Below are 25,177 nucleotides of genomic sequence, written 5' to 3'. Positions count from 1 at the left end.
ACAATCATCCAGGACCTATGGCTACAGGGAACCTTCTCAGATTTCTCCCCAAGACAAATCACCGCCTGTACCTCCTGTGTTCTCCTGCTCCAATCCTTTCTCAATATTACTCATCCTCTTAACCCCTAACTTCACAACACAGACCCTACCTACATACCTCAGTAAGACACTCTCCCACACAGTTCAAATTATCCAACCTTTGATGGAACCATCCAGCCACCCTGCTGGGTCTGTCTCCACCCTTCCCAGATAGCAGACTCAGCAACCCCTGCTCTCCTTGGAACATGGTTCAACACTCCTGCAGGTCTATATTCCACCAAGACTGCCAGTCCCAGGGGTACAGCCTTAGCTGAAGGATCTGATGTTAGACTTCCAAGGGCACTAAAAGGTATCAGATAGGCCTTAAAGGCTCAGACTTCCCCAGCAGGCCATAAATGGTCCCTCCCAAAGTGGATGCCATCGAACCCACCCTGCTCCTTTGTGTATCTGTCAAGCCCAGCAAGATCACTATACCCCATCGGCTCCTTAGATCTCTTCCTCTGCAAATCCACCACTCAGCTTCTCCCACCCTCTGATCACCACAATACTTACCATCTGGGAACTCTCTTACAGGCATCTGGGTACACTTCCTTCCAAGGCAGTCTAAATGCCACATCTAGATATTGCTAAAGACAGAGGAAAAGACCCCCTAAAAGACACTCCCCTAGCCCTCAGGGGAGCCCAAGAATGCAAACATCTTGATACACTTGATGGCAGAATCTTCCTAAACCAAAAGTTCACCACTCTTAACCAAGAGAGTCCTACAATATTGCAATGAGCCTCATACCCCTCACATCCCTCTCACCCTTGACAATTGCAGCTTTTAGCTCTTCCTTCCATATATGGCACAAATTTGAGGTGGTCTGACATTTACTTCCCAACCCGCCCCAGACCTCCTCCTCTTGTCTCGGTTTGATCTTATGGGATGTCTTTCCCTGGAAACAGGTATCTTTTCAGTGTGCAGAGACAAGGCATACATTTGCTTGCCAACCAAATGGACTGGAGTCTGTACTCTGGGCCTCCTCACTCCCACCCTTTCCTTAGCAACATCCAATCTATCCATCCCTATCTCCCCCATAACCCATGTCAGGGCACAATGTGTCACACAGCTAGTCCCCTTAATGGCCACCATGGGAATAATCACAGATGCTGGGACAGGGATTGGGGCCCTAGGAGTCTCTCTTTCAGACTTCACCAGGTTGTCCAAAGAACTCGCCGAAGGACTCAAAGAGGTTTCCAACCAACTGGGACACGTAAAGATCAAGTAGACTCCCTGGCTTCAGTTGTCCTCTAAAACCACAGAGGCCTTCATCTCCTGACAGCTTCACAGAATGGCATATATGCTCTACTATAAGAACAATGCTGCTTTTAAAACAACAAATCCGGCCTCGTCAGGGATGGGGCAAAAAGCCTTTGTGAACAAGCTTTCAAACTGCTTAAACGCTCTTCTAATAATCCCTTTCCCCTTCCTCTTCATTGGCTTCTAACTCTCCTGGCCTCATTAGCCTTTATCATCCTCCTTCTTTTCCTTCCCTGCTTAATTAACCTATCCCAAAGATTTTTACAGGATTGAGTGGTAGCCATCTCCCAGGCAACTACTCAAGAACACCTCCAAACAGCCTTCCTGCTTCAAAATATCAGAAAACCCCCTTCATTGCCCCCTCTAAGCAGAAGTAGCCAAGAAAAGAATGGCAACCTGTCTTCCTACACCCCTTTAGAGCCAGGAATGATAGCACCTGGACAGTAGAGCCGTTCTGAATAAGCCCACCCACCACCTCAGAGAGGCCTAGCTTTCATCTTTCTGAGGCTACTAGCATTCTCCAAAGGACACGTCCACAAGTCACAAGCCCACCTTTTCCATGACCCATTCCCTCAAAAGCCCACCAAAAAACCTGGCCATAAAAAGCCTCTTAGCCTGTAAGAGATCTCTTCTTTGTTCTGCTCACCAGAACAGAGAGGTCCCTCTCAGATTTAGCAATAAACCTTCTTGCACTGTTGAGTTCGCTCCCTTCTTTTCCTCTTAGTATCTGTTTAGTACAGTACAGGATACACAGTAAATGTGCCAGAGAAGTAGTGCAGTGTAACACTTAAGTGCATAAGGGGTATATGGAGCCAGAGAGCCTGAATTTAAGTCCCATCTTTGACCTCTAGGAGCTCTGTGACCTTGGGTAAATTATTTAGCCAGCTAATGTTGTATTTCTCCATCTATAAAATGGGGAGTACATACTTTATAGGGTTGTTATGAGGATTAAATTAGTATAATACAAACCAAAATTTGGTTTATAGCAAACAGTCAATAAATGTTAGCCATTATTTTTCAGGAAATTATTATTAAGTAAATATTTCTCAAATCTTAGTGATTCCATGGACCAGGAGAAAGACTTATAATGGGAGACAGAGATAATTAGTCATAGACTCAGTACCAGGTAGAGTTTCTGCCTGCTGGAGAAACATGAAATCTAGTCTAAAATCTGTCCTAGCCTCAAGTGAAGAATTAGTTTCTCACAGCTCACACTTGGAATAGATTCTGAACCATTCCAAGGCTCTGCAGGAGTGGAGCTTCTCCTGACATTCTATCATACTGAAAATAGCTCTTTGCACCAACAGCAAGAAAGGTGAGAGCACAGCTGAATATAATCTGAGAAAAAATGATAGCTAAGTATATAGAAAAGATGATTCATAAAAATCCATGGAATAATTAAATAAATGAGTATTTACTTTGAGTTGTTCTTTGAAAGCAAAGTATTTCCCAGAGCAGTTAAGTTCATAGTTGAGCTGGCACTTTTGCTCCTCCAGGGTTTCATTATCCATATCACTTCCCAGTTTAGCCACCTGTTTCCCAAACATCCTGTGATACTCATCCAAGATGGCTCTAGAAATGTTCTTGATCTGCATATGGTAGTCAGTCACCGCCTAGGAAAATACAAACATCTGGTAAAGAGGTCAAGACATGGAATGGAAGTCTGAAACTAGATTAGGTTTTACATTCAATAATACTTTAGGTATAAATTGCCCTTTCCTTCCCAGCTCAGAGACCACCAGCCAAAGATCAAACTCTACATGCCACTGATCACCAGGAAGGAAAATAATGTAAAGCTAAAATTTCTCATTCCTTATGGAAAATGAAAACATACTGAAGACTCGATGTCTTTTTTTCAAATGGGTGCATTCAACACCATACTACTTTCACTTTGGCTCTCCCCTTACCTTCTGAGCTCCTCCTGTCCGACGGGTAAGAGGAGGCCTCAGAGGAATCATTTCCTTGACCCTGTATCCAAGAAATACAACAACAACAACTTACTATATTCTCTTATTTCCCACCTCCAAAGATTCTGGGTGGGGGAGATCTAAGGTCTGTTCCCCAACACACTTGAGCACATTGCTTTCTCCTATGTAAACACCTGAATGTGAACCCTAGAATAGTATATGGCTATGGACTAGATAGGAAGCAGCTACTCAGAGAGTAGCTAAGTTGTACTTCTGGCTAATTTGAGTCCTGGTTTACCCTTACACATTTTTACAAACCGTTATTGTGCATAAAACACTGCTTGACTCAGGGATGGGAGAGTAATGGGTGTTCTGATTTTAGGTGTACTCAGTGGTCTCTGAAGGCTCAAAGTTTTGAAAATCTATATGGTGCAGCCAAGTGAAAGCTTTTTTCCCTATCTAGGATAAAAACTGTACTCTTGGTCATAACTTATAAGACTACAGTAAATTATAATAATGACATCAGACTTCATGGTGAGTAAGAAAATATATTTTGTCACTGTCAAACTACTTATGCCAAAACCAAAACGTCTACCATCCATTTTCAGGGGACCTTATAAGAACCTAGAGGGAATTAAGTTGTAGCTCTTCCTCCTTACAGTTTCAAATTCCTGCTGAAGTATGTAGTACTGCCTTGAAGTTTATAATTAAATTCACAAATTCAATTTCTCTTTAATAGGTCCTATGTAATGGTATACCTCTGCTTGTAATTTCAAATTTTAATTTTATTTATTTTAATAGGTAATATATATTCACATGATTCAAACCTTAAGAAGAATGAAACAATATATAATAAATTATCTTCTTCCAATGTGTTTTCCAGACACCCAGTTTGTTTCCCAGAGACAATGTTATTTATTCATTCACTCAAAAGATATACTGAGTACCTACTACTCATCAGGTATTTTTCTAGATGCTGGGGATATAGCACTAAACAAAATAGACAAAAATTCTTGCCCTCAGTGGAGCTTACATTCTAGTGGGGAAAGAAAGACAATAAACAAATAATTAAAATATCTTAGTGATATGTGCCACTGAGAAAAATACTGCAAGAACACAGATAGTCTATGGTGGGAGCTAGGGGTGGTGAAGTTGGGGAGCATATATCACCAGGAAAAGCCTCACTGAGAAGATAATCTTTGAGTAAAGACTTGAGGGAAGTGAGGGAGCAAGTCATATAGATATCTGGGATTAGGAAATCATAGGCAAAGAGAACAGCAAGTATGAAGGCCTTGCTGCAAGAATGTGCTGACATGTGTGAGAATAGTAGAGAGGCTAGTTTTGCTAGACTGAAAAAGTGAGGGTAAAGTACATAAAGAATATGTAGGTCCTTGAAGGCCATTGTAAAGACTGACTTTTACTCAGAGTATGACAGGGAGTCATTCGTAGTGTCTAAGCCAAGGAGTTACATGAATTGACTCCCATTTTAATAAAATCATTATAGAATGTGACATTAAGAATAAATTGCCCAACATTCCATTAACTGACGAATGGAAAAACAGAATGTGGTGTATCCATACAATGGAATTTTATTTAGCAATGAGGAAATTAAGTACTGGTATATGCTACAGAATGGATGAAACTTGACAGCATTTTGTTAAATGAAAGAAGCCAGTCATAAAAACCACATATTATATGATCCCATTTATATGAATGTCTGGAATTGGAAAATCTACATAGACAAAAAGTAGGTAAGTTGCCTAGGATGGGGGTTGGGGACAGGGGATTGGCATGAGGGCTGGGAAGAAATATAGAGTGACTACTAATATATATGGGGTTTCTTTTAGGGGTAATAAAAATTTTATATAGTCGATTGTGGTGATAGCTGTACAACTCTGAGTATACTAAAAGCCACCAAATTATACACTTTAAATGGGTGAAGTGTTATGTGAATTATAACTTAATAAAGTTGTTAATTTTTTTTAAAAGAATAAACTGAAGGGTAGAATGGTATATGCAGAGAGACCAGGTGAGAGGTTACTATGACTCTGGCCACAGTTGATGAGAACTAGATATACAAATCTGGAGTTCAAGCAAGAGACCCAGGTTTGATATATAAATTTGAGAGCCATCAGTATATAAATGGTATTGAGAGTCAAGAGAATGGATAGAAATAAAGGGAGTGAGTATAGATTGAAAAGTCCAAGGACTGAGCTCTGAAGGACTCCAATGTGTAGAAGCTAGAGAGATAAGTAAGGCCAAAACAGGAGGAATAAAACCAAGAAAGTATGGTGTCCTACAAGCCTTATAAAGGTGTTTTAAGGAACACGGAGTAATTAAAGACTGATGACAGGTCACAGTGATCCTGGAAAGCAGGTCATTGGATTTAACAATATGGTGGTCATTAATGCCTTGCTAGGAATATTTATCTGAAAAGAAATCATTGGAAGTTAATTATCAAGTTAAAAGATACATGTATTTGTATTTTAATAGCTATTGCCAAACTGCCCTCCACAGGAGCTGTACCAATTTATACTCTCACTGTTTTGAACAAAAGATACTATTACCATATCTTCATCAACAACATAATGAGTTATGGGGCTTTTTGATCTTTGGCAATTAAAAAAAAAGGTTTTTCAGGATAGTTTAAATTTGTATTTCTTTTATTATAAAAGTAATTGAGCTTTTCATGGTTTAGAGTACATTAAATTTATATGTATTATTAGGCAATGACATAGATTCAGTTGTTTGGTATACATATGACTAAGCCAAGAGCCAAAGGTTTGTAGACATTGGGTCAGACTTTCTATCACTGCCATTCTAAATAGCCTTTGCTATATAATTTTATCACCTAAGCTTGGTGATATATATCTCCTTGGAGGAGAAATACACCATCCATTCTCCTATAGCCAAAGAAACAACTTACAGGTAATAACCATTTCTTACCAAAAAAGTCTAAAAATATTTAAAAGTTAATATAGTTTAAAAAGTACTATATATAGCTAAACTAAATTGATAAAAAGCCAGAAGAGATAAAAATTAATCATAAATTTTTTTAAAAGGCTCATAGATACAGAGAACAGATTGGTGGTTGCCAGTGGCAGGATTTGGTGGGGGTGGGTGAAATGGATGACGGGAGTCAAATGGTACAAACTTCCAGTTATAAAATAGGTAAGTCATAGGATGTAATGCACAACGTTGTGACCATAGTTAATAATACTGTATTGCATATTTGAAAGTTGCAATGAGAGTAGATCTTAAAAGTTCTCATCACAAGAAAAAAAAATTTTGAACTCTGTATGGTGACAGCTGTTAATTTGACTTATTCTGGTGATCATTTGCAATGTATACAATATTGAATCATTACATTGTACACCTGAAATTAATATAATGTTATATGTAATATAGACTTCAATAAAAAAATCACAAAGAAATTGCTTCTGCATTTGCTATAAAAACTTTAATTAAGGATGCTGTTATTATGTCACTCAGTATTCCCTATCTAGTAGCTTAAATGAGAAATTTTAGAATTCAATGCCAGGAAAAAATCTTGTTTCTGTTGGGACTACTGTGCATCCTCCTTTATGATTAGAATTATATAACTTCTTATTAGACAACTCCGATTTGATATTTATTTATGACAGCTCTGTTTAATACTTTATTCCCTTTTTGTTTCCCTGGCTTGACTCTTTAGCTTTCTATTTCCACATGATCAACCTTATTTTATATATAGCACTTATGGTATGTATTCTCAATTATTTCTGGAAAGGGGCTATATGCAAAATTTTTTAAGTTTAAGAACTCTCTGGTATAAAAGATGTGCTACTGTAAGTAGGTAATTCTCAAAAAGAAGACTTCTAAATGACTAATAAACATGTGAAAAAAAGGTTAATCTCACTAAAACATTTATAATGTGGGTTATAATTAAAATGATGTTTCCTTACCCAAAAAAATAGCAAATATAAAAAGCTATTCAGTATATGTATGAAGACATGAGCAGTCTCATACATTGCTTGTGGAATTGCAAACTTTTTAGAAGGCAATTTGGGGATGTTTATCAAACACCTCAAAAGCCTCAAAAGTCAATAGTCTTCAAGATGAAAGCTACCATTTCCTTGTGCTCCTCACATCAAGTGGTGTCTAGAGGTCAGCAAAATGGAGTAGATAACTCCAAACTCCCATCTCTCCACAGAAGCATTGAAAAATAACCAGTAAATTTCAGAACCAACTTTAGCAGCACTCTGGAAGAAGGTCAAAGGTTTACAGCAATCAAGCAAATACTGAATCAAGGAAAAAGCAATTAAATGGTAGGAAAGTTTTGTGTTTTATACTGGTCCTTGTCCTGCCCCATCCCTAGTTAAGTAGCAGTCTTGAAGATGGTAGCCTACATTTCTAGTGGAGCACACTTGTCCCTGATTCTGGAGAAGCAGAGCAGACCTTATTCACAAGTTCTGTTTGTTCTAACTTATCTTGGGCTACCTGAAGGACTGAGTTAAGGTACTCTATTCTGATTCTCCTAACTTGAAACCCACTTAGGATAAAAAAGTGGATGGGCATTGCTCAAAAACATTCTAAGGTTACCAAAAATCCACAGCTGTATGGAGAAAAAATTATGGTTGAGACATACAGTAGACTTAAAAGGAAAAGCTGGATAGTTTCTTTGGGAAAGTAGGGTATTCGAAGTACTGCATGTATACTGGGGAATTTAAAAAGCCACACATGTGCTCAGGAGAGGATATATGCTCAGATAAACCTGAGAAGACCCTAAACTTTCACCACTGATTGATCTATAGTCTCAGTACATGCTGGAAGTGAAAACTAAGGCAGAATTATAAATAGTATAGTTAAATATTAAAAGAATGCCCCAGCATAGAGTCATCACAAAGATAAAAAAGAGGTTTTTGTTCATTTGTTTATATTAAGATCTTGGCATTCAAGGGACTCTGTGAAAATATGGCTGAACACAAGCTACAATTCAACAACCAAGAACAACAGCAAACCCTAGTGAAGGAGGAAAACCTGACTTCCAAAGTTCCCACAATAATCTCCAAATGTCCAGTTTTCAACAACAAAATGACAAAAAAATGTATAAATATAAAAATATGGTTCTTTCAAAGGAAAAAAATAAATTGGCATAAACTATCCCTGAAGAAGCCCAGACACTGGACTAGCTACAAAAAGATGTTAAATGAAATAATTTAAACATGCTCAAAGAGCTAAAGGAAACTGAAAAACAAACGATTAGGAGAAACCAGGAAAAATATGTATAAACAAAGTAAGAATATCAGTAAAACACAAGAAATTATAAAAAGAAACCAAATAGAAAGTCTGGAGTTGAAAGATACAATAGTAAAATGAAAAATTTACTAGGGGATTCAACTGATCTGATCAGGCAGAAGAAAGAACCAGAGAACTTAACAATACGACAATTAAAATTATCCAGTCTGAGGAAAAGAGAGGTAAAAAAATGAACAGAGTCTAAACTGTGTGGAACACCATCAATAAACACAATTTGTATGACCAACATATATGTTACAGGAATCCTGGAGAGAGAAGAGAGGGAAAGGGGCAAAAAGAATTTTGATGAAATAATGCCCCTGAACTCCCTAAATCTGATGAAATACATAAATCGACATATCTAAAAACCTTAACAAGCTCCAATCAGGAAAAACTGAAAGAGATCTACAGCAAAACACATTACAATCAAACTGTCAGAAGACAAAGACAAAAAGAAGATGTCAAAAGCAGCAACAGGAGTGACTTGACATGTAAGATTAACATTATTTCTCCTCAGAAACCATGGAGGCCATGATGCATTGGGATGACATATTTAAAGTTCTGAAAGAAAAAACTGCCAATCAAGAATTCTACATCTAGCAAACTACCATTTAAGAATTAAAGAGAAATTAAAACAATCCCAGATAAACAAAAGCTAAGAGAGTTACTAAGACTTACTCTATTTAAAAAATGCTAAAGGGAGACTTACAGGCTGAAAAAAAAGGACATTAGTCAGTAACTTGAAGGTAAATGAATAAAAACACTGGTAAAGGTAAATATGAAAACTGGTATTATATTTTTGGTTTATAATCCTCTATACCTTTTTTAGAAGGTAATGAGTAAAACAATAATTATAAATACTTGCTAATAGGCACACAATGTATAAAAATATAATTTGTGACAATAATATAAAGAGGGAGGGATAGAGTTATATAGGAGGAGAGTGAGTAGTACTGAAGCTAAATTGGTATTATTCAAACTAGGTTATTATAGGTTTAAGATGTTAATTATAATCCCCAAGTTAACCACTAAGAAAAAAGAACCAAAGACTCAAATTACTAAAATCAGAAATGAAGGTAAGAACATTATTCCTTATTTTACAGAGATAAAAAGGATAACAAGAAAATACCATGAACAACTGTACATCAATAAACTGGATAACCTAGATGAAATGGACAATTTCCCAGAAACATAATCAGCACTATGGCACAACATAAAACTCACTTTTAATTGCAACACATTTTGTGTGTGTGTGTGTGTGTGTGTGTGTGTGTGTGTGTGTGTGTGTGTGTGTGTGTGTGTGTGTAGGTATAGGAGTAATACAGAGGCTTTACAATAACTCCAGAAGGATAAATACCAAGCTATTAAAAGTGGTTATCACTGGGCAAGCAGAAACCTGGGTGCTTTCATATACTCTCTTGCTGATCTTGATTTTCTCAAAAAAATGTTTATAATGGGCATATACTGGTATTGAAATAAGAAAACAGATGTGGAGAAAAGGGAGCCCTCCTATACTGCTGGTGAGAATGTAAATTGGACCAGCCACTGTAGAGAGCAATATTGAGGTTGCTCAAAAAGCTAAAACTAAAAATACCATATGACCCAGCAATTTGATTTCCAGGACTTTGCCTAAAGAAAACAAAATCATTGATTTGAAAAGCTATACACACTCCTACATTTACTGCCCCATTATTTATAATGGCCAAGATAATGGAAGCAATCCAAGTGCTCATTTATAAATAAATGGACAAAGAAGATGTGGTACATATACACATTGGAACATTACAGAGCTATAAAAAATAAGGAAATCTTACCATTTGCAACAACATGGATGGACCTAGTAGGTATCATGCTAGTGAAATAAGTCAGACAAAGACAAATACTATATGATTTCACTTATATATGGAATCTAAAAAATAAAACAAACAAACAAAAAGGAAATGGACCCATAAATATTGACAACAGACTATTGATTACCACTGGGGGAGGGCTTGGGAGATGGTTGATATAGGTTAAGGGGATAAAGAGGTATGAACTTCAAATTATAAAATAAATTAGCCATAGAAATGGAAGTACAGCATAGAAAATATAATCAAAATAATATTGTAATATCTTGGTATGGTTGCAGAGGGTAACTACACTTGTGAGCACTTTGGAATGTGTAATTATCAAAGAACTATGTTGTACATCTGACACCAATATAATATTGCATATTGACTATATTCTAATTTTAAAAAGAAAGAAAGAAACAGAAACAAAAGAAACTTCATCTGGGGGAAAAAACTAGACAACTGCTGTTTAGCCCAGGGGAAATTACAATTTATGGGAACAAACTAACTTCCTTTTATTTATACCCAAGTTGTTTTTGCAAAACAAGTATGAGAACCATTAACACATACCTTTTGGCTAGCTCCTCTGGCATTCGCTTTGGAACCAAGGCTTTGTTCAGCTGAATCTCCAACACAATGTATGTCCCTGCTTCTACATATTGCTATAAAGACATTTTTCTCTAATTTATTCACTCCAGAAAAACAGATATTTATGAAAAAATTTTAGCAACATAATACTTAAAATGAGAAAATTACATATACAACTATATATATAGTGTGAACTCAACTGTTAAAATAGTTTTACACACAAAAATAACTGAAAAGGCAAACAGCAACAGTAGTTACGTCTTGCAGAAAATGGTTTTCATTTTTATTCTTAGTAACTTCTACCCCAGCTGAAGCCCAGTTTAACTTGCTCAATTCTTTTCTTGGAACTACTTTAAACAAATGCCATTTTTTCTTCCACCAAATCTTTCATGAGTCCTGCAGAAAGATAATCTTTTGACATTCACACTCACAGCCTCCTCACCACCATTTATCAACTACAACCTGATGGACATTGTACCCAGATTTTTGCCAGAATTCTAAATACAACACATCCCGACTTGAACTTATCATTTCTCCTATATCAACCTCTCTTTTGACTCTTCTTTTAGTGATTTTGTCATCCTTCCAGAAAATGTGGCTTGAAACATGAATTATCTAAATCTTATTCTTCAATACCCCCAAAGTTTCCCAGCTCCACACCATGCCTGTGCAGGTTTCTGACATTCTTCACTACAAACCCTTCCCTAAATCAAACTGTCATCAACACCCATTTGTACTATAAGAAAAACATATAAACTGACATCTGAAGTGCTCACCCAAACTTCATTCTTTCTTTTTCATGTCCTCACAAGAGTTATGCTCTGAAACACACAAGGTCTTATTTTACATGACAGAAAAACCTTTGATACTAGTCTCCAAGATGAGGCTTAATAATCTCTTATCATCTACAAACTTAAGTCCAGACTTTCTACAACCTGACTCAGTGTCTCTTCTTTCTCACTTCCTTCTAGAACCTCTCCTTTTTTCCATGTCTCTATACCATACATTGAATTAATTCAAATACCCTGAATTTTGCCACCTTCTTTGTACCTTGACTCAAGCTGTCCCCTGCCCTGTAATGTCTCTCCATCTTCATGTGGCATCTTCATCATTCACTACTAAGCCTGGATGCCACCTCTTCCACGAAGCTTTCTGAGACTGTTAGTCTCATCCTAGCATAGAATAGGATGCAATAGACCGCATGCTAGACTAGAATGCATTAATCTGTCTCCTCTGAGCTTAAACAACACTTTTATTTCAACTTCTTTTACAGCTCAAAAGTTTGTATTATGAATAGTTATGTATCGGCCTGTTTGCCCACCAGACTGTAAAGTGTCCTGAAAGGAGATAAATGAATGCTACAGATAATGCATCTTTGCATCCCTCAGAATGTTTAATATAGTAGAATTAATAAAAGACATAAATTTTTAATGCTATAAAGGACCTTAAAGTTAATCTGGTGCCCCAGCATTGTAGAGTCTCAACAAGACAAAGAAATTTACCCAAGGCCGTAATAAACTAGTCATGGCAAATATGGGATAGTACCTCAAATAATGAGCATGTTCCTGAGCATTTTCCACTATATCATACTATCTTGCTCACTAAAGGACTGATGAGTTTAAACTTAATATTCCAATTCTTTATGCATAGTTACCTGTCCTGGATTGTGGCATATAGAGGGTTCAGCTTCCAAAGGAGTATCTGAGCTCTGAGATTTTATACTAGGTGCTTGCTGAAAGAAAATGAGAAAAATCTCAAAAACTGAATTCTTACATGGTCATCACAATGGCAGGAACAATGATAATTATGTTGCTTCAAAATACAAACTGAATTGATGCAATTCACCAAACCAAAACTCAGTGCATGCCTCTGGAATGTAACAAAAACAGCAAAATCACCCTTCTCAACAACCTACCGGATCCCCAGGCCTAGGCCTTCCATCTATATCCTTTTCTTTGACTGTTTTATCTTCTTTCAGGTTCTTAGAAATAACTGGTTTGGATATGGAAGAATTAATTCCTCCTATTTTGTTATTCTGAATCAAATGATGGACACTATCCCGGAACAAACTAAATGAACACTTGGTCTGAAAAGAAACAAACAAAAGCAATGAATCTCAGGCAAATGAGACAAACTCAAAAGAAACCTACATTATTTTTTAACATCACTTAGTTTTCTAGATAATTTCAACATTATAGAAGTAGAGAGAGTTAGGGGAAGTGAAAAACTTAATTGCATTGCCATACCTGTTGAGCAGGTGAAACCATCAAAGAAAGTTGCCTACCCACCCGTAAGATGGCGAACTTTCTGCTTCTCTTCTGGGTCTTCGGCTCCCGCCGGCGCCACCTGAATCCCAATCACCTCTCGCCCCCCCCTCCCAATCGCAGCACCCAGCCAATAGCCACCAGCCCCGTAGAAGTGACACCTCAATCAGCTCATGCCCCTTCGTATATAATCCAGCACCTTTTCCTAATAAAGCGGAACTCTCCGGTGAATTGCTGCTGTGTGTCGCTCCTTCCTTTCATTGGTGCCGAAACCTGGGAGACGGGACACCACAACTGGGCCCCGTCTTCTCCCAACACCAGCAGCAGCTTGCCCTCATCCTCTTTTTCCAGCGCTGGCTCCTCACACTCACCACTCCTCTTTGGCCTTTGGGTAAATTTTCCACCAGAGTGGGCCACTCTTCCCTGAGCTATCACAGCGCCATTGACCGTGATCATCCAGCAAGGACCTGATGCTCGGGGATGAGGAGGGAACTCTCCCCAACTCAAGCCCTCATGGCTGCAGCAGACCCTTAGGCCCCTCCTCCAACAACCACAAACGAGGTGACTCCTTTGCAGATGAGAACACTCCCTTTTTCCCCCCTCCTCCTTCCGTTCCATCTGCCAAAAATTCCTAGTACTAGGTTCCTCGTGACTCTGGCACTCTGCCTTCTTAGAGAAGTCTGGGTGACGACCCACACTTCCTAAGAAATTCCGACTCGTATACGAGTTTCCGCAGACCACCAAGGATCATCGGGGACACCCTTTGTCTCCTTGTGGTCTGCCTCCAGTCCGAGGATCTCCATTCGTCTTCCCCTGTTTGTCTCCTTCTCTGTCCTTTAGCCATGGGAGCCTCCTCATCCCTCCCTGAAAGTTCACCTCTTGAATGCTGGTCAAGCATCTAACTACCCTCTCCCAGACACCTGATAGAAAACCAAAACTCCATAAATACTGCTCCTAAGATTGGCCGACATACCCCCTAGATAATCACAACCAATGGCCTGCAGGGGGAACTCTTGATCCTAACATCACTCGTGATCTCTTTAACTACTGCCAGTGACTGAAAAAATGAAAGGAGATTCCCTATATAGAAGCTTTCTGCCTCCTCCTCCTGCCCCCCTCACTGCCACCGCCTCCTCCTCCCCCCACCTCCCCCCAAGTTCTCCTAGCCTGCAAGCCATGTCTCCCGCTAAGCCTCCTGTCCACGCCCTTACCACCTCCTCTCCTACAACAGCCTCTCCACTTCCTCCACTGCCGCCCCCTACAACCCGCAGAAGCCCCCCCGTTCACTCCCTTCCCCTTATTCTCCTACAACAGCCTTTCTCCCTTCCTCCCCCACCATCCCCTCCCCCATCTCACCTACTCCGCCTTTGTCCCCCTCACCTGCCCCTCCCCCGTGGATTGAGCCTGAGCCTTTCAGCCCCCACTTTAATTAGGTCCCGGAGGCCTCCCCCATCTTTGCCCTCATCACCTGTTTCTCCCCTACAGACTTAGCCAGAACCCTTCAGTCCCCCTCAGACTCGGTCCCGAGGGCCTCCCAAAATTATCACCCCCCTCCGGGAGGTAGCAATATCCAAACGCATCGTGTGCGTTCACATCCCTTTCTCCTTAGGAGATTTAGCCCAACTTGAGAAATGCCTAGGTTCCTTTCCACTGATCCCACGACATACATCAGGGAGTTTCAATTGACCCTCCAGTCATACAGCCTCACACATCATGATATTTTCATGCTCCTGGCCAATACCCTCCTCCATGAAGAGCGTAGACGAGTTTGGGACTTCACCCAAATGCATGCTACCGAAACCCACAGGACTGACCCCACCTATCCCCCTAGCCCCACAGCTGTCCCCAAACAAGACCCACACTGGGATGATAACACCACCGTGGGTCTCCGCTCTCGAGATATTTTCGACTCCTGCCTAATAGCAGGTCTGAAAAACGCAGCTCGTAAAGTAGTCAATTTTCAAAAGCTCCAAGACATAATTCAAAGGAGGGAGGAAACTCCCTCCAAGTTCTTAGACAGACTCACTCAAGCCCTATTACAGTATACCAGCCTGGACCCAGAAACATCTGACGGAAGACATGCCCTTATGACATACTTCGTAGCTTAAAGCTATCCCAATATTAAAGCTAAACTCAAAAAGTTAGAACAGGGCCCCGCTACCCCACAGACTGAGATCCTAACAGTGGCCTTTAAAGTCTTCCATAACCGGGAGGAGGAGAAAGAACGCTGTAAACAAAAGGCTGATCAGGCCAATTTCCAAATGTTGGCCCAGCTGATAAAACCACAACCTGGGCGCCCTTCTACAAACAAGCCCCCCACCCCAGGAGCTTGTTTCAAGTGCGGACAAGAACGACATTGGTCAAGGGCGTGCCCCTCCCCCAGATCTCCTACCACCCCATGCCCCAGATGCCACAAAAAGGGCCACTGGGGATCTGATTGCCCAGCCACCCGAAGGGAAGGCTGGATGAACAACCCCCATCCTAAGCCTGCCGTAGTGGTGCTGGCAGAAGAAGATTGATGGGGCCCGGGGGCTTCTCGCCCGACCATTTCCATCACCAAACAGGAGCCCAGGGTTACTTTAATAGTAGACAGTAGCCCCATCTCCTTCCTCGTAGATACAGGAGCCACCTTCTCAGTCTTGCGAGAATACCAGGGCCCTACCACACCTGCCATTACTCCTATAGCTGGGTTGGAAGTAAACAGATTTTCCCATTAACCACCCCCCCGCCTTTTATGCACAATCCAAGACAATCCCATACCTTTCTCCCACTCCTTCCTGGTTATGCCCCAGTGTCCCATCCCTTTACTAGGATGGGACATCCTTTCTCTCCTCCATCTTTCCATAACTATATCCATTCCCACAGCCCACAGTACTCCCTTTCTGATGACCCTCATAGCCGATGACCCCCCTCTACCCAATGAAAGCTTCGGTTCCACCCTCATACACCCTGTAAATCCAAGGTTTGGGACATTACGAGCCCCTCCGTGGCTCTGTGTCCTCCTGCCTCTATCAAATTACGTGACCCCTCTCAGTATATCTGTCAGGCCCAATACCCCCTAACCACTTCAGCTCTCATAGGCCTCCAACCCATCATTCAAGATCTCTTAAACAAAAATGACCTCAGACCCACTCACTCCCCGTTTAATACCCCCATATTAGCTGTTAAAAAAACCAACGGATCTTTCCGCCTTGTCCAAGACCTTCACCTCATTAACATGGCCATTGTCCCTATCCATCCCTTAGTTCCAAATCCATACACCCTTTTATCGCAGATCCCTGCCTTGGCATCCCACTTCTCAGTCCTAGATCTCAAGGATGTATTTTTTTCTATCCCTCTGGACCCCTCCTCCCAAGATTTTTTCACCTTCACCTGAATGGACCCATACACAAGACATTCAGAACAACTCACTTGGACAGTTTTGCCACAAAACTTCCGAGATAGTCCCCATATTTTTGGACAGGTCCTAGCTCAGGACCTCAAACAGTTTCATCATGATCACTCTGAGTCCACCTTATTAAATACGTGGACGATCTTCTACTCTGCAGTCCCTCATGGGAACAGTCTCAACTTGACACTGCCTCCCTACTTAACCTTCTAGCTTCCAGAGGTTACCGGGTATCCCCCGTCAAAGCTCAAATCTCTTCCCCTTCTGTCACTTACCTCATATTCCTTCTATCTCAACAAAGAAAGTCCATTACCTTAGACAGAAAATGGCTCCTCTCTGACCTGCCCATTCCCAAAACCAAGACAGAAATCCTTTCCTTTCTAGGCCTGGATGGGTATTTTACAGCGTGAATCCCTAACTTCTCCCTGTTGGCAAGACCCCTATACGACCTCAGCAAGGGCCCCCCTGAAGAACCATATCCTCCTCACCCTGACATTCCTTCATTAAGCTCCGTTGAGCCCTTGTGGAAGCCCCAGCTCTCCATCTTCCTGATTTGTCAAAGTCCTTCTCATTATACATTCATGAGAGGTCTAGTCAAGCTCTAGGAGTCCTAGGCCAATATTATGGCCCATCCTTTGCCCCAGTAGCTTATCTCTCCAAGCAATTAGACCCCACAGTTCAGGGATGGGCCTACTGCCTACGGGCATTAGCCGCTGGACAGCTCTTGCAGAAGGAAGCTCATAAACTGACATTCGGGGCACCCCTTACCATTCTGTCCCCACATCACCTAAAGGACCTCTTACCCTACAAAAGTTTACAGGATCTCCCTCCCTCCAGACTCCTGACCTTACTGTCCTCTTTCCTCCAAAATCCAGACATTTCTTTCCTCCCTTGCCCCCCCAACCCCTGAATCCAGCTACTCTTCTTCCTCTACCCTACTCTCCTCATACTCCCTCGCATGATTGCCTGGAAGCCCTTCACAACTTCCTTCCATGCCACTCCATGATCTCCGAAGGAGCCCTCTCACACTCCGACCTCATCTGGTTTACTGACGGGTCATCCTTTAAACATGAGGGCACCCACTATGCAGGATATGCAGTAGTCTCCCTCAAAGACATCATCAAGGCACGAGCCCTACCCCCCAGTACAACCAATCAACAGGCCAAACTCATTGCAGCCACCAGAGCTTCCACTTTGGCCCGTGACACATCTCTCACACTGTACACTGACTCCAAATACGTATTCCACATTCTCTTGTCTCATGTGGTAGTATGGAAAGAACGAGGCCTCCTCACCACAAAAGGAAATTCCATCACTAATTCAGCCTTAATAACTAAACTCCTAGAGGCTTCACAACTCCCACACTGACTAGGCATAGTCCACCGCAAGTCACATCAAAAGGATGACTCCCCATTGCAAGAGGTAACAACAAAGCTGGCAGAGTAGCCCAGTCAGTTGCCCTATCAGAAAATACACCAGACAACAATCCGTCTGCCCTTGCGGCTTTAGCCTTATCACAAGACACCCTCTGTTCCCAGGACAAAGAGTCCCTCTTCTGCTTCTTACACGATCTGTTCCATCCTAGCCCCCAATCCTTGATCCATTTTTTACAATCCTTTTTTTCTCTCTCTCCTGAAGACAAAACCCTACTTAACCAAATCACCCACAGGTGCACCATCTGCCAATGCACTAACCCTAATACCCCCCTCAAGGCCCGACCCTTCCTGGCTCATCAAGCAAGGGGTAATGTCCCCACCGCAGATTGGCAAATAGACTTCACCAACATGCCCCCTGTACAGCGTACCAGACACCTACTCATGTTAGTAGATACAAGCTTCAGGATGGGTCGAAGCTTTCCCCACCACTAACAAATGAGCGTCCACGGTTGCCTCTATCCTCCTCACCCAGATCTTTCCTAGGTTCGGGATGCCCACTTCCCTCCAATCAGATAATGGCCCTGAGTTCACTGCCCAAATTATCCAGAACCTCTCCAAGTTGCTCTCGCTCCTCTGGCATTTACATTGTCCTTATTGACCACAGGCTTCAGGAAAAGTAGAAAGAACCAGTAGGACTCTAAAGGACATCCTGACCAAACTATCTCTAGAACTACACCTTGACTGGGTTCGCTTACTTCCCTTAGCTCTACTCTGCATTAGGGCCCTCCCAAAGAAACCCTCCTTCTTGTCGCCCTTTGAGATCATGTATGGCCGCCTGATTCTACCCCTGGGGCTCCCTTCCCACAAAGGACCGATTCCTCCCAATATGGCCCTTCCGCTACTCTCTCTCCTCTGCACCGAACTGTGGAAATATCAGGATTGGCTCCTTCCTGATCCATCCGCCTCCCAAAATCCTCCTGTCTTGCAGCCCAGCCAACTAGTGTTTTATAAGCCGCCAGAGGACCGGCCCTCTCTCACCCTGAAATGGGAAGGTCCACACCCAGTTATTCTCTGCACCCCCTTGGCCGCCAAGCTCTTACTGCCTGATAACTCTGTCACCCCTTGGATTCATACCTCCAGGTTGAAACCAAAGACCCAGGACCCACCTTCTCTGGACACCCAAGACCCATAAGTCACAATCCAGAGTCCTTCGGATACAGCCCAAGATGCTGTCTACTCCACCACGCCTCATCCCTCTGATCCCTTGAAACCCGCATCTCCCATTCACCCCCTTTGCCATCCATACCCGAATCATGACTTTTTCCTCCTTTACTGCTCTCTTGCTTTTTTCCCTCATTCCTATTGTCTTCCCTGCCAACCCAGCCTCCTTTGTATGGCGATTCAAAGTCAGACAGACTTACACACAGCATCAAACAAAAGTTACTGCCCTCATTGCCACACCAGACTGCCCTCTGAAAGGCTGCTCTGAGCCTTTATACCTCCACTTTCCTCCCTCCACCAAAGTGTTCACTAGCAGCTACCTTTATTCTCCCTACCTCTGCTTCCTCTATGACCAAAAACAAGCCTATTGCAGGCAATGGCCAGACACCTACAGGGGATGTCCCTACTGGTCTTGCACCATTCACTACATGGGTAACTCCCAGTACCCACAGTATTACTCCTCCAACCATTTCATAAAATATCCCAACAGCTCATTCTCCTTATCAATCCCAGATCCCTGGGACTCTCGATGGGCCGCCGGAGTCACAACGTCAGCTTACTATGGGGGGTCCTCGACCCTGCACAGTGCCCTTCATATCTCTCAAGAGTATGTTCCCTCTCACTCCCAGATCTCTCAAGTTGCATCAGATATCGGACATTCCAAAAAAGTCATTATCCAAACTCTTGACGGTGCCTCTTCATCTTCTTATTCCTCCTACTGTTAGTTACAGCTCATTCAAGACACCACCATCTTTCTCAACCACACCCTCAACACCGCCAAGTGTTTCTTGCATGCATCACTACAGCGCCCACTGCTGGCCACTGTGTCCCTTAATATTTCCAACTACTCCTTCCATGCAGAAGGACAACCCCTCCGCCCCCTGGCAGACATACCCCTATGGGAACCAGAATACACAGATAATCTCACCATCCACCACTGTGTAGGCCCAAGTCCACCCCCCTCCAGCGCACTTCACTGCCTCTCTATCTACACCCCTACCTCCGACTCTAAGACTTTTATGCAACCAGGACACTTCTTTTGGTATTGTAATGGCAGTCTTTTCAACTCACTGCCTCCCAACTCCAATATACCCTGCATTCTCGTCACCCTAATCCCACAGCTTACACTTTCCAGCATGGCAGAATTTCTTGAGCTCCAACCTCCCTTGCCCTCGCACACAAAAACGGGCTGCTTTCCTTTCCATCATGGTTAGTATCTCTTTGACCACCTCAGCCATTGGGGCAGGGTTTTCAGGAGGAGCCTTCGGTCACTCTCTATGGGCAATTAGAGATCTCAACGCCAAACTTGAGGGAGCCCTGACATCCACTGCCTATTCCCTGGCCTCTCTCCAAAGACAGGTCACTTCGCGAGCTAAGGTCACCCTTCAAAACCGGCGGGCCTTAGATCTGCTTACAGCTGAAAAGGGCGGCACCTGCATCTTCCTTTGAGAAGAGTGCTGCTATTACATCAACGAATCCGGCATTGTAGAAACTGACATTAACAAACTCACCAACCTTGCCTCCAGCCTCCACTCTGCTTCCAATTCCAACCCATTCTCTTCAATACTAACAAACCCCCTCTTTACCTGGCTCTGGCCCATTGCAGGCCCCATAATAATCATTCTTCTCGCCTGTCTCTTCTTGCCTTGTATAGTAAAGTTTATCAAATCCCAAGTTGGAAAAATCTCTAATCAAACTTTCAACCAGCTTTTACTCAGGAACTACCAGATTTTAGCCACAGAAGATCCTTCACCCTCAAGTAACTTCCTCACCACATGCTGAGATGGAGCCCTCTCCCCACTGGAAACAGTTCCTGGAAACACTGGCCGCAGACGCCTGGCTTCTCTCACCCGTATCCTCTTGGCACCATTGGAATCAACAAGTCCTCGACCTATGGTTACAGGGAACCTTCATTGATTTCCAACCTGAAGAAGTCCACATCTACTCGTCCTTACTGTGGGAAGTCCTATCAACCCTTTCCTCCCAGTCCTCAAGCCCTCACTCCCTTCTCCACCCCTGTTCAGCAGGAAGCAGTCAGAGAGAAAGCAACATCCACACCTCCATAGAGGAGAAAGGGGGGAATGAAGGGCCCCCACCCATAAGATGGCGAACTTCCTGCTTCTCTCCCGGGTCTTCGGCTCCCGCCGGCGCCACCTGAAGCCCAATCAGCTCTCGCCCCCCTCCCAATCTCAGCACCCAACCAATAGCCACCAGCCCTATAGAAGTAGCATCTCAATCAGCTCATGCCCCTTCCTATATAACCCAGCACCTTTCCCTAATAAAGCGGAACTCTCCGGTGAATTGCTGCTGTGTGTCGCTCCTTCCTTTCACATAACTTCTGTTACCAGAAAGCTTTTAATCTTTGACACATAATTTCAAATTAACTTTAAGTGATAGAATTTATTTCTGTGTAAGAAATATTATTTAACAACTGCTGGCTTACCAATTGTAATTGGAAAAATAAGGCAGTTTAAAGTTCAAAGTAAAAACTCTGTAATGGAAAATTCAAATTGTAGATAAATTGTGATCTTGTAATTAAACAAAATGGATGAAATCAAATATAATTTATGCTGGGTGAAAGAAACTAGATACCCTCCACAAAAGAAATAAGGGTGTAGTGAACAGAGGTGGGAGAGAAGAATAACAGAAGATCAGAAAATGAGAAAACTTTCAGGTATATATACATCTATTTCAAAAGCTTTTTGCTGTATACTTCAAACATATGCAGTTTTTATATGTCAGTTACACATTAATAAAGCTGCTCAAAAGACTGTGCAACAATATTAAAGAAAAAATAAATACTAAACAGCACTCACAATCCTAGCACCTCCACCATAACTGCTATATTTCAAAGATTCTCAGATACAAACTTTTTCCAATTTTAACATCTCGGAAAAATGAGAATATTTCATATAAGTGGTAATGTTACAATATGTAGTCATTTGTGCATGTTACTGAGGTGGATCCATGTTAGAGCATGTATCAGTAGTTTATTCCTTTTTTAAAGAATTTTATTGCAATATAGTTCACATTCTGTATAATCCACCTATTTAAAGTACACCAAAAATTCAATGACTTTGGCATATTAAATTATCTGTACATTTCTTTTCCATTGCTGAATAGTGTTCCCTTGTGTACGCAGACCACACTTGATCAATTAACCAGTTTGGATTGTTGTGAGGTTTTGGCTATTATGAATAATGCTGCTATAAGTATTCACATATAAGCCTTTGTGTAAACACAGGTTTTCAGTTCTCTTTGATAGGTTCTTAGGAATGACTTACTGGATTGCATGATAAATTTGTCTAGCAGATTTTCTATGTAGTATTTCTACCAATTATTGAAAGTTGAATATTGAAATTTTTAAATGTTACCAAGTTAGCTATTTCTTCTTTCAAATCTGTTTGTTTACTTATTTATTTATTTATTTACTTACTTATTATTTTGGTATCATTAATCTACAATTATATGATGAACATTATGTTTACTATACTCCCCTCATCACCACGTCCCCCCGACAAACCCCTTTAGAGTCAGGGTCCATCAGTGTTGAAAGATGCTGTAGAATCACTACTTGTCTTCTCTGTGTTGCACAGCCCTCCCCATGCCCCCCCACACATTATACATGCTAATTGTAATGCCCCCTTTCTTCCCGCCCCCACTTTACACCTCCCTTCCCACCCATCCTCCCCAGTCCCTTTCCCTTTGGTAACTGTTGGTCGATTCTTCGGTTCTGTGTTTCTGCTGTTCTTTTGTTCCTTCAGTTTTTTCTTTGTTTTTATACTCCACATATGAGTGAAATCATTTGGTACTTGTCTTTCTCTGCCTGGCTTATTTCACTGAGCATAATACCCTCTAGCTCCACCCATGTTGTTGCAAATGGTAGAATCAGTTTTCTTCTTATGGCTGAATAATATTCCATTGTGTATATGTACCACATCTTCTTTATCCATTCATCTACTGATGGACATTTAGGTTCCTTCCATTTCTTGGCTATTGTAAACAGTGCTGCGATAAACATAGGGGTGCATCTGTCTTTTTCAAACTGGGCTGCTGCATTCTTAGGGTAAATTCCTAGAAGTGGAATTCCTGGGTCAAATGGAATTTCTATTTTGAGCTTTTTGAGGAACCTCCATACTGCTTTCCACAATGGTTGAACTAATTTACATTCCCACCAGCAGTGTAGGAGGGTTCCCCTTTCTCCACATCCTTGCCAACATTTGTTGTTGTTTGTCTTTTGGATGGTGGAGATCCTTACTGGTGTGAGGTGATATCTCATTGTGGTTTTAATTTGCATTTCTCTGATGACTAGTGATGTGGAGCATCTTTTCATGTGTCTGTTGGCCATATGAATTTCTTTTTTGGAGAACCGTCCGTTCAGCACCTCCGCCCATTTTTTAATAGGATCATTTGCTTTTTGTTTGCTGAGGTATGTAAGCTCTTTATATATTTTGGAAATCAACCCTTTTTTGGATCTGTCATTTATGAATATATTCTCCATACTGTATGATGCCTTTTTGTTCTCTTGGTGGTGTCCTTTGCTGTACAGAAGCTTTTCAGCTTGATATAGTCCCCCTTGTTCATTTTTGCTTTTGTTACCCTTGCCCTGGGAGATATGTTCATGAAGAAGTTGCTCATGTTTATGTCCAGGAGATTTTTGCCTGTTTTTTTCTAAGAGTTTTATAGTTTCATGACTTACATTCAGGTCTTTGCTCCATTTTGAATTTACTTTTGTGTATGGGGTTAGACAATGATCCAGTTTCATTCTCTTACATGTAGCTGTCCAGTTTTGCCAAGACCAGCTGTTGAAGACTTGGTCATTTCCCCATTGTATGACCATGGCTCCTTTATCATAAGTTAATTGACCATATATGTTTAGGTTAATGTCTGTAGTCTCTATTCTGTTCCACTGGTCTGTGGCTCTGTTCTTATGCCAGTACCAAATTGTCTTGATTACTGTGGCTTTGTAGTAGAGCTTGAAGTTGGGGAGCGAGATCCCCCCCCCACTTTATTCTTCCTTCTCAGGATTGCTTTGGCTATTCGGGGTCTTTGGTGGTTCCATATGAATTTTTGAACTATTTGTTACAGCTCATTGAAGAATGCTGTTGGTATTTTGATAGGTATTACATTGAATCTGTAGATTGCTTTGGGCAGGAGGACCATTTTGACAATATTAATTCTTCCTAGCCAAGAGAATGGGGTTAGATTCCATTTGTTAGTGTCCTCTTTAATTTCTCTTAGGAGTGTCTTGTAGTTTTCAGGGTATAGGTCTTTGACTTCCTTGGTTAGGTTTATTCCTAGGTATTTTATTCTTTTTCATGCAATTGTGAATGGAATTGCTATCCTGATTTCTGTTTCTGCTAGTTCATCATTAATGTATAGGAAAGCAACAGATTTCTGTGTATTAATTTTGTATCCTGCAACTTTGCTGAATTCCAATATTGGTTCTAGTAGTTTTGAAGTGGAGTCTTTAGGGTTTTTTATTTACAATATCATGTCATCTGCAAATAGTGACAGTGTGACTTCTTTACTGATCTGGATTCCCTGCATTTCTTTGTTTTGTCTAATTGCCATGGCTAGGACCTCCAGTACTATGTTGAATAACAGTGGGGAGAGTGGCATCCCTGTCTTGTTCCTGATCTCAGAGGAAAAGCTTTCAGCTTCTCACTGTTACGTGTGATTTTGGCTGTGGGTTTGTCATATATGGCCTTTATTATGTTGAGGTTCTTGCCCTCTATACCCATTTTGTTGAGAGTTTTTATCATGAATGGATGTTGAATTTTGTCGAATGCTTTTTCAGTGTCTGTGGAGATGATTGTGTGGTTTTTGTAGTTTTTGTTTATGTGGCGGATGATGTTGATGGATTTTCGATTGTTGTACCATCCTTGCATCTCTGAGATGAATCCCACTTGGTCATGGTGTATGATCCTCTTGATGTATCTTTGCATTTGCATTGGTAATATTTTATTGAGTATTTTTTCATCTATG

General features: G+C 41.4%; 1 protein-coding gene across 8 annotated transcripts in view; it reads right to left on the bottom strand.

Moving 5' to 3' along the window:
• The window catches only part of CFAP70 (cilia and flagella associated protein 70), a 170,969-nt gene that overhangs the window by 60,569 nt on the left and 85,223 nt on the right, over window positions 1–25,177 (bottom strand). For all 8 annotated transcript variants that reach the window (XM_073240876.1, XM_073240875.1, XM_073240871.1 and 5 more), the window contains 5 exons: window positions 12,856–13,026; window positions 12,595–12,672; window positions 10,923–11,014; window positions 3,247–3,307; window positions 2,758–2,952 (listed from right to left, as the gene is read on the bottom strand). In XM_073240876.1, the coding sequence (XP_073096977.1) occupies window positions 2,758–2,952; window positions 3,247–3,307; window positions 10,923–11,014; window positions 12,595–12,672; window positions 12,856–13,026 (597 nt within the window). The remainder of the gene's footprint in view (window positions 1–2,757; window positions 2,953–3,246; window positions 3,308–10,922; window positions 11,015–12,594; window positions 12,673–12,855; window positions 13,027–25,177) is intronic.

The sequence above is a fragment of the Manis javanica genome, chromosome 7 (genome assembly GCF_040802235.1).
Source record: "Manis javanica isolate MJ-LG chromosome 7, MJ_LKY, whole genome shotgun sequence".
Classification (NCBI taxonomy): Eukaryota; Metazoa; Chordata; class Mammalia; order Pholidota; family Manidae; genus Manis; species Manis javanica.
The sequence above is the reverse complement of the archived record's forward strand: the minus strand, read 5'-3'. Positions and strand labels throughout refer to the sequence as shown.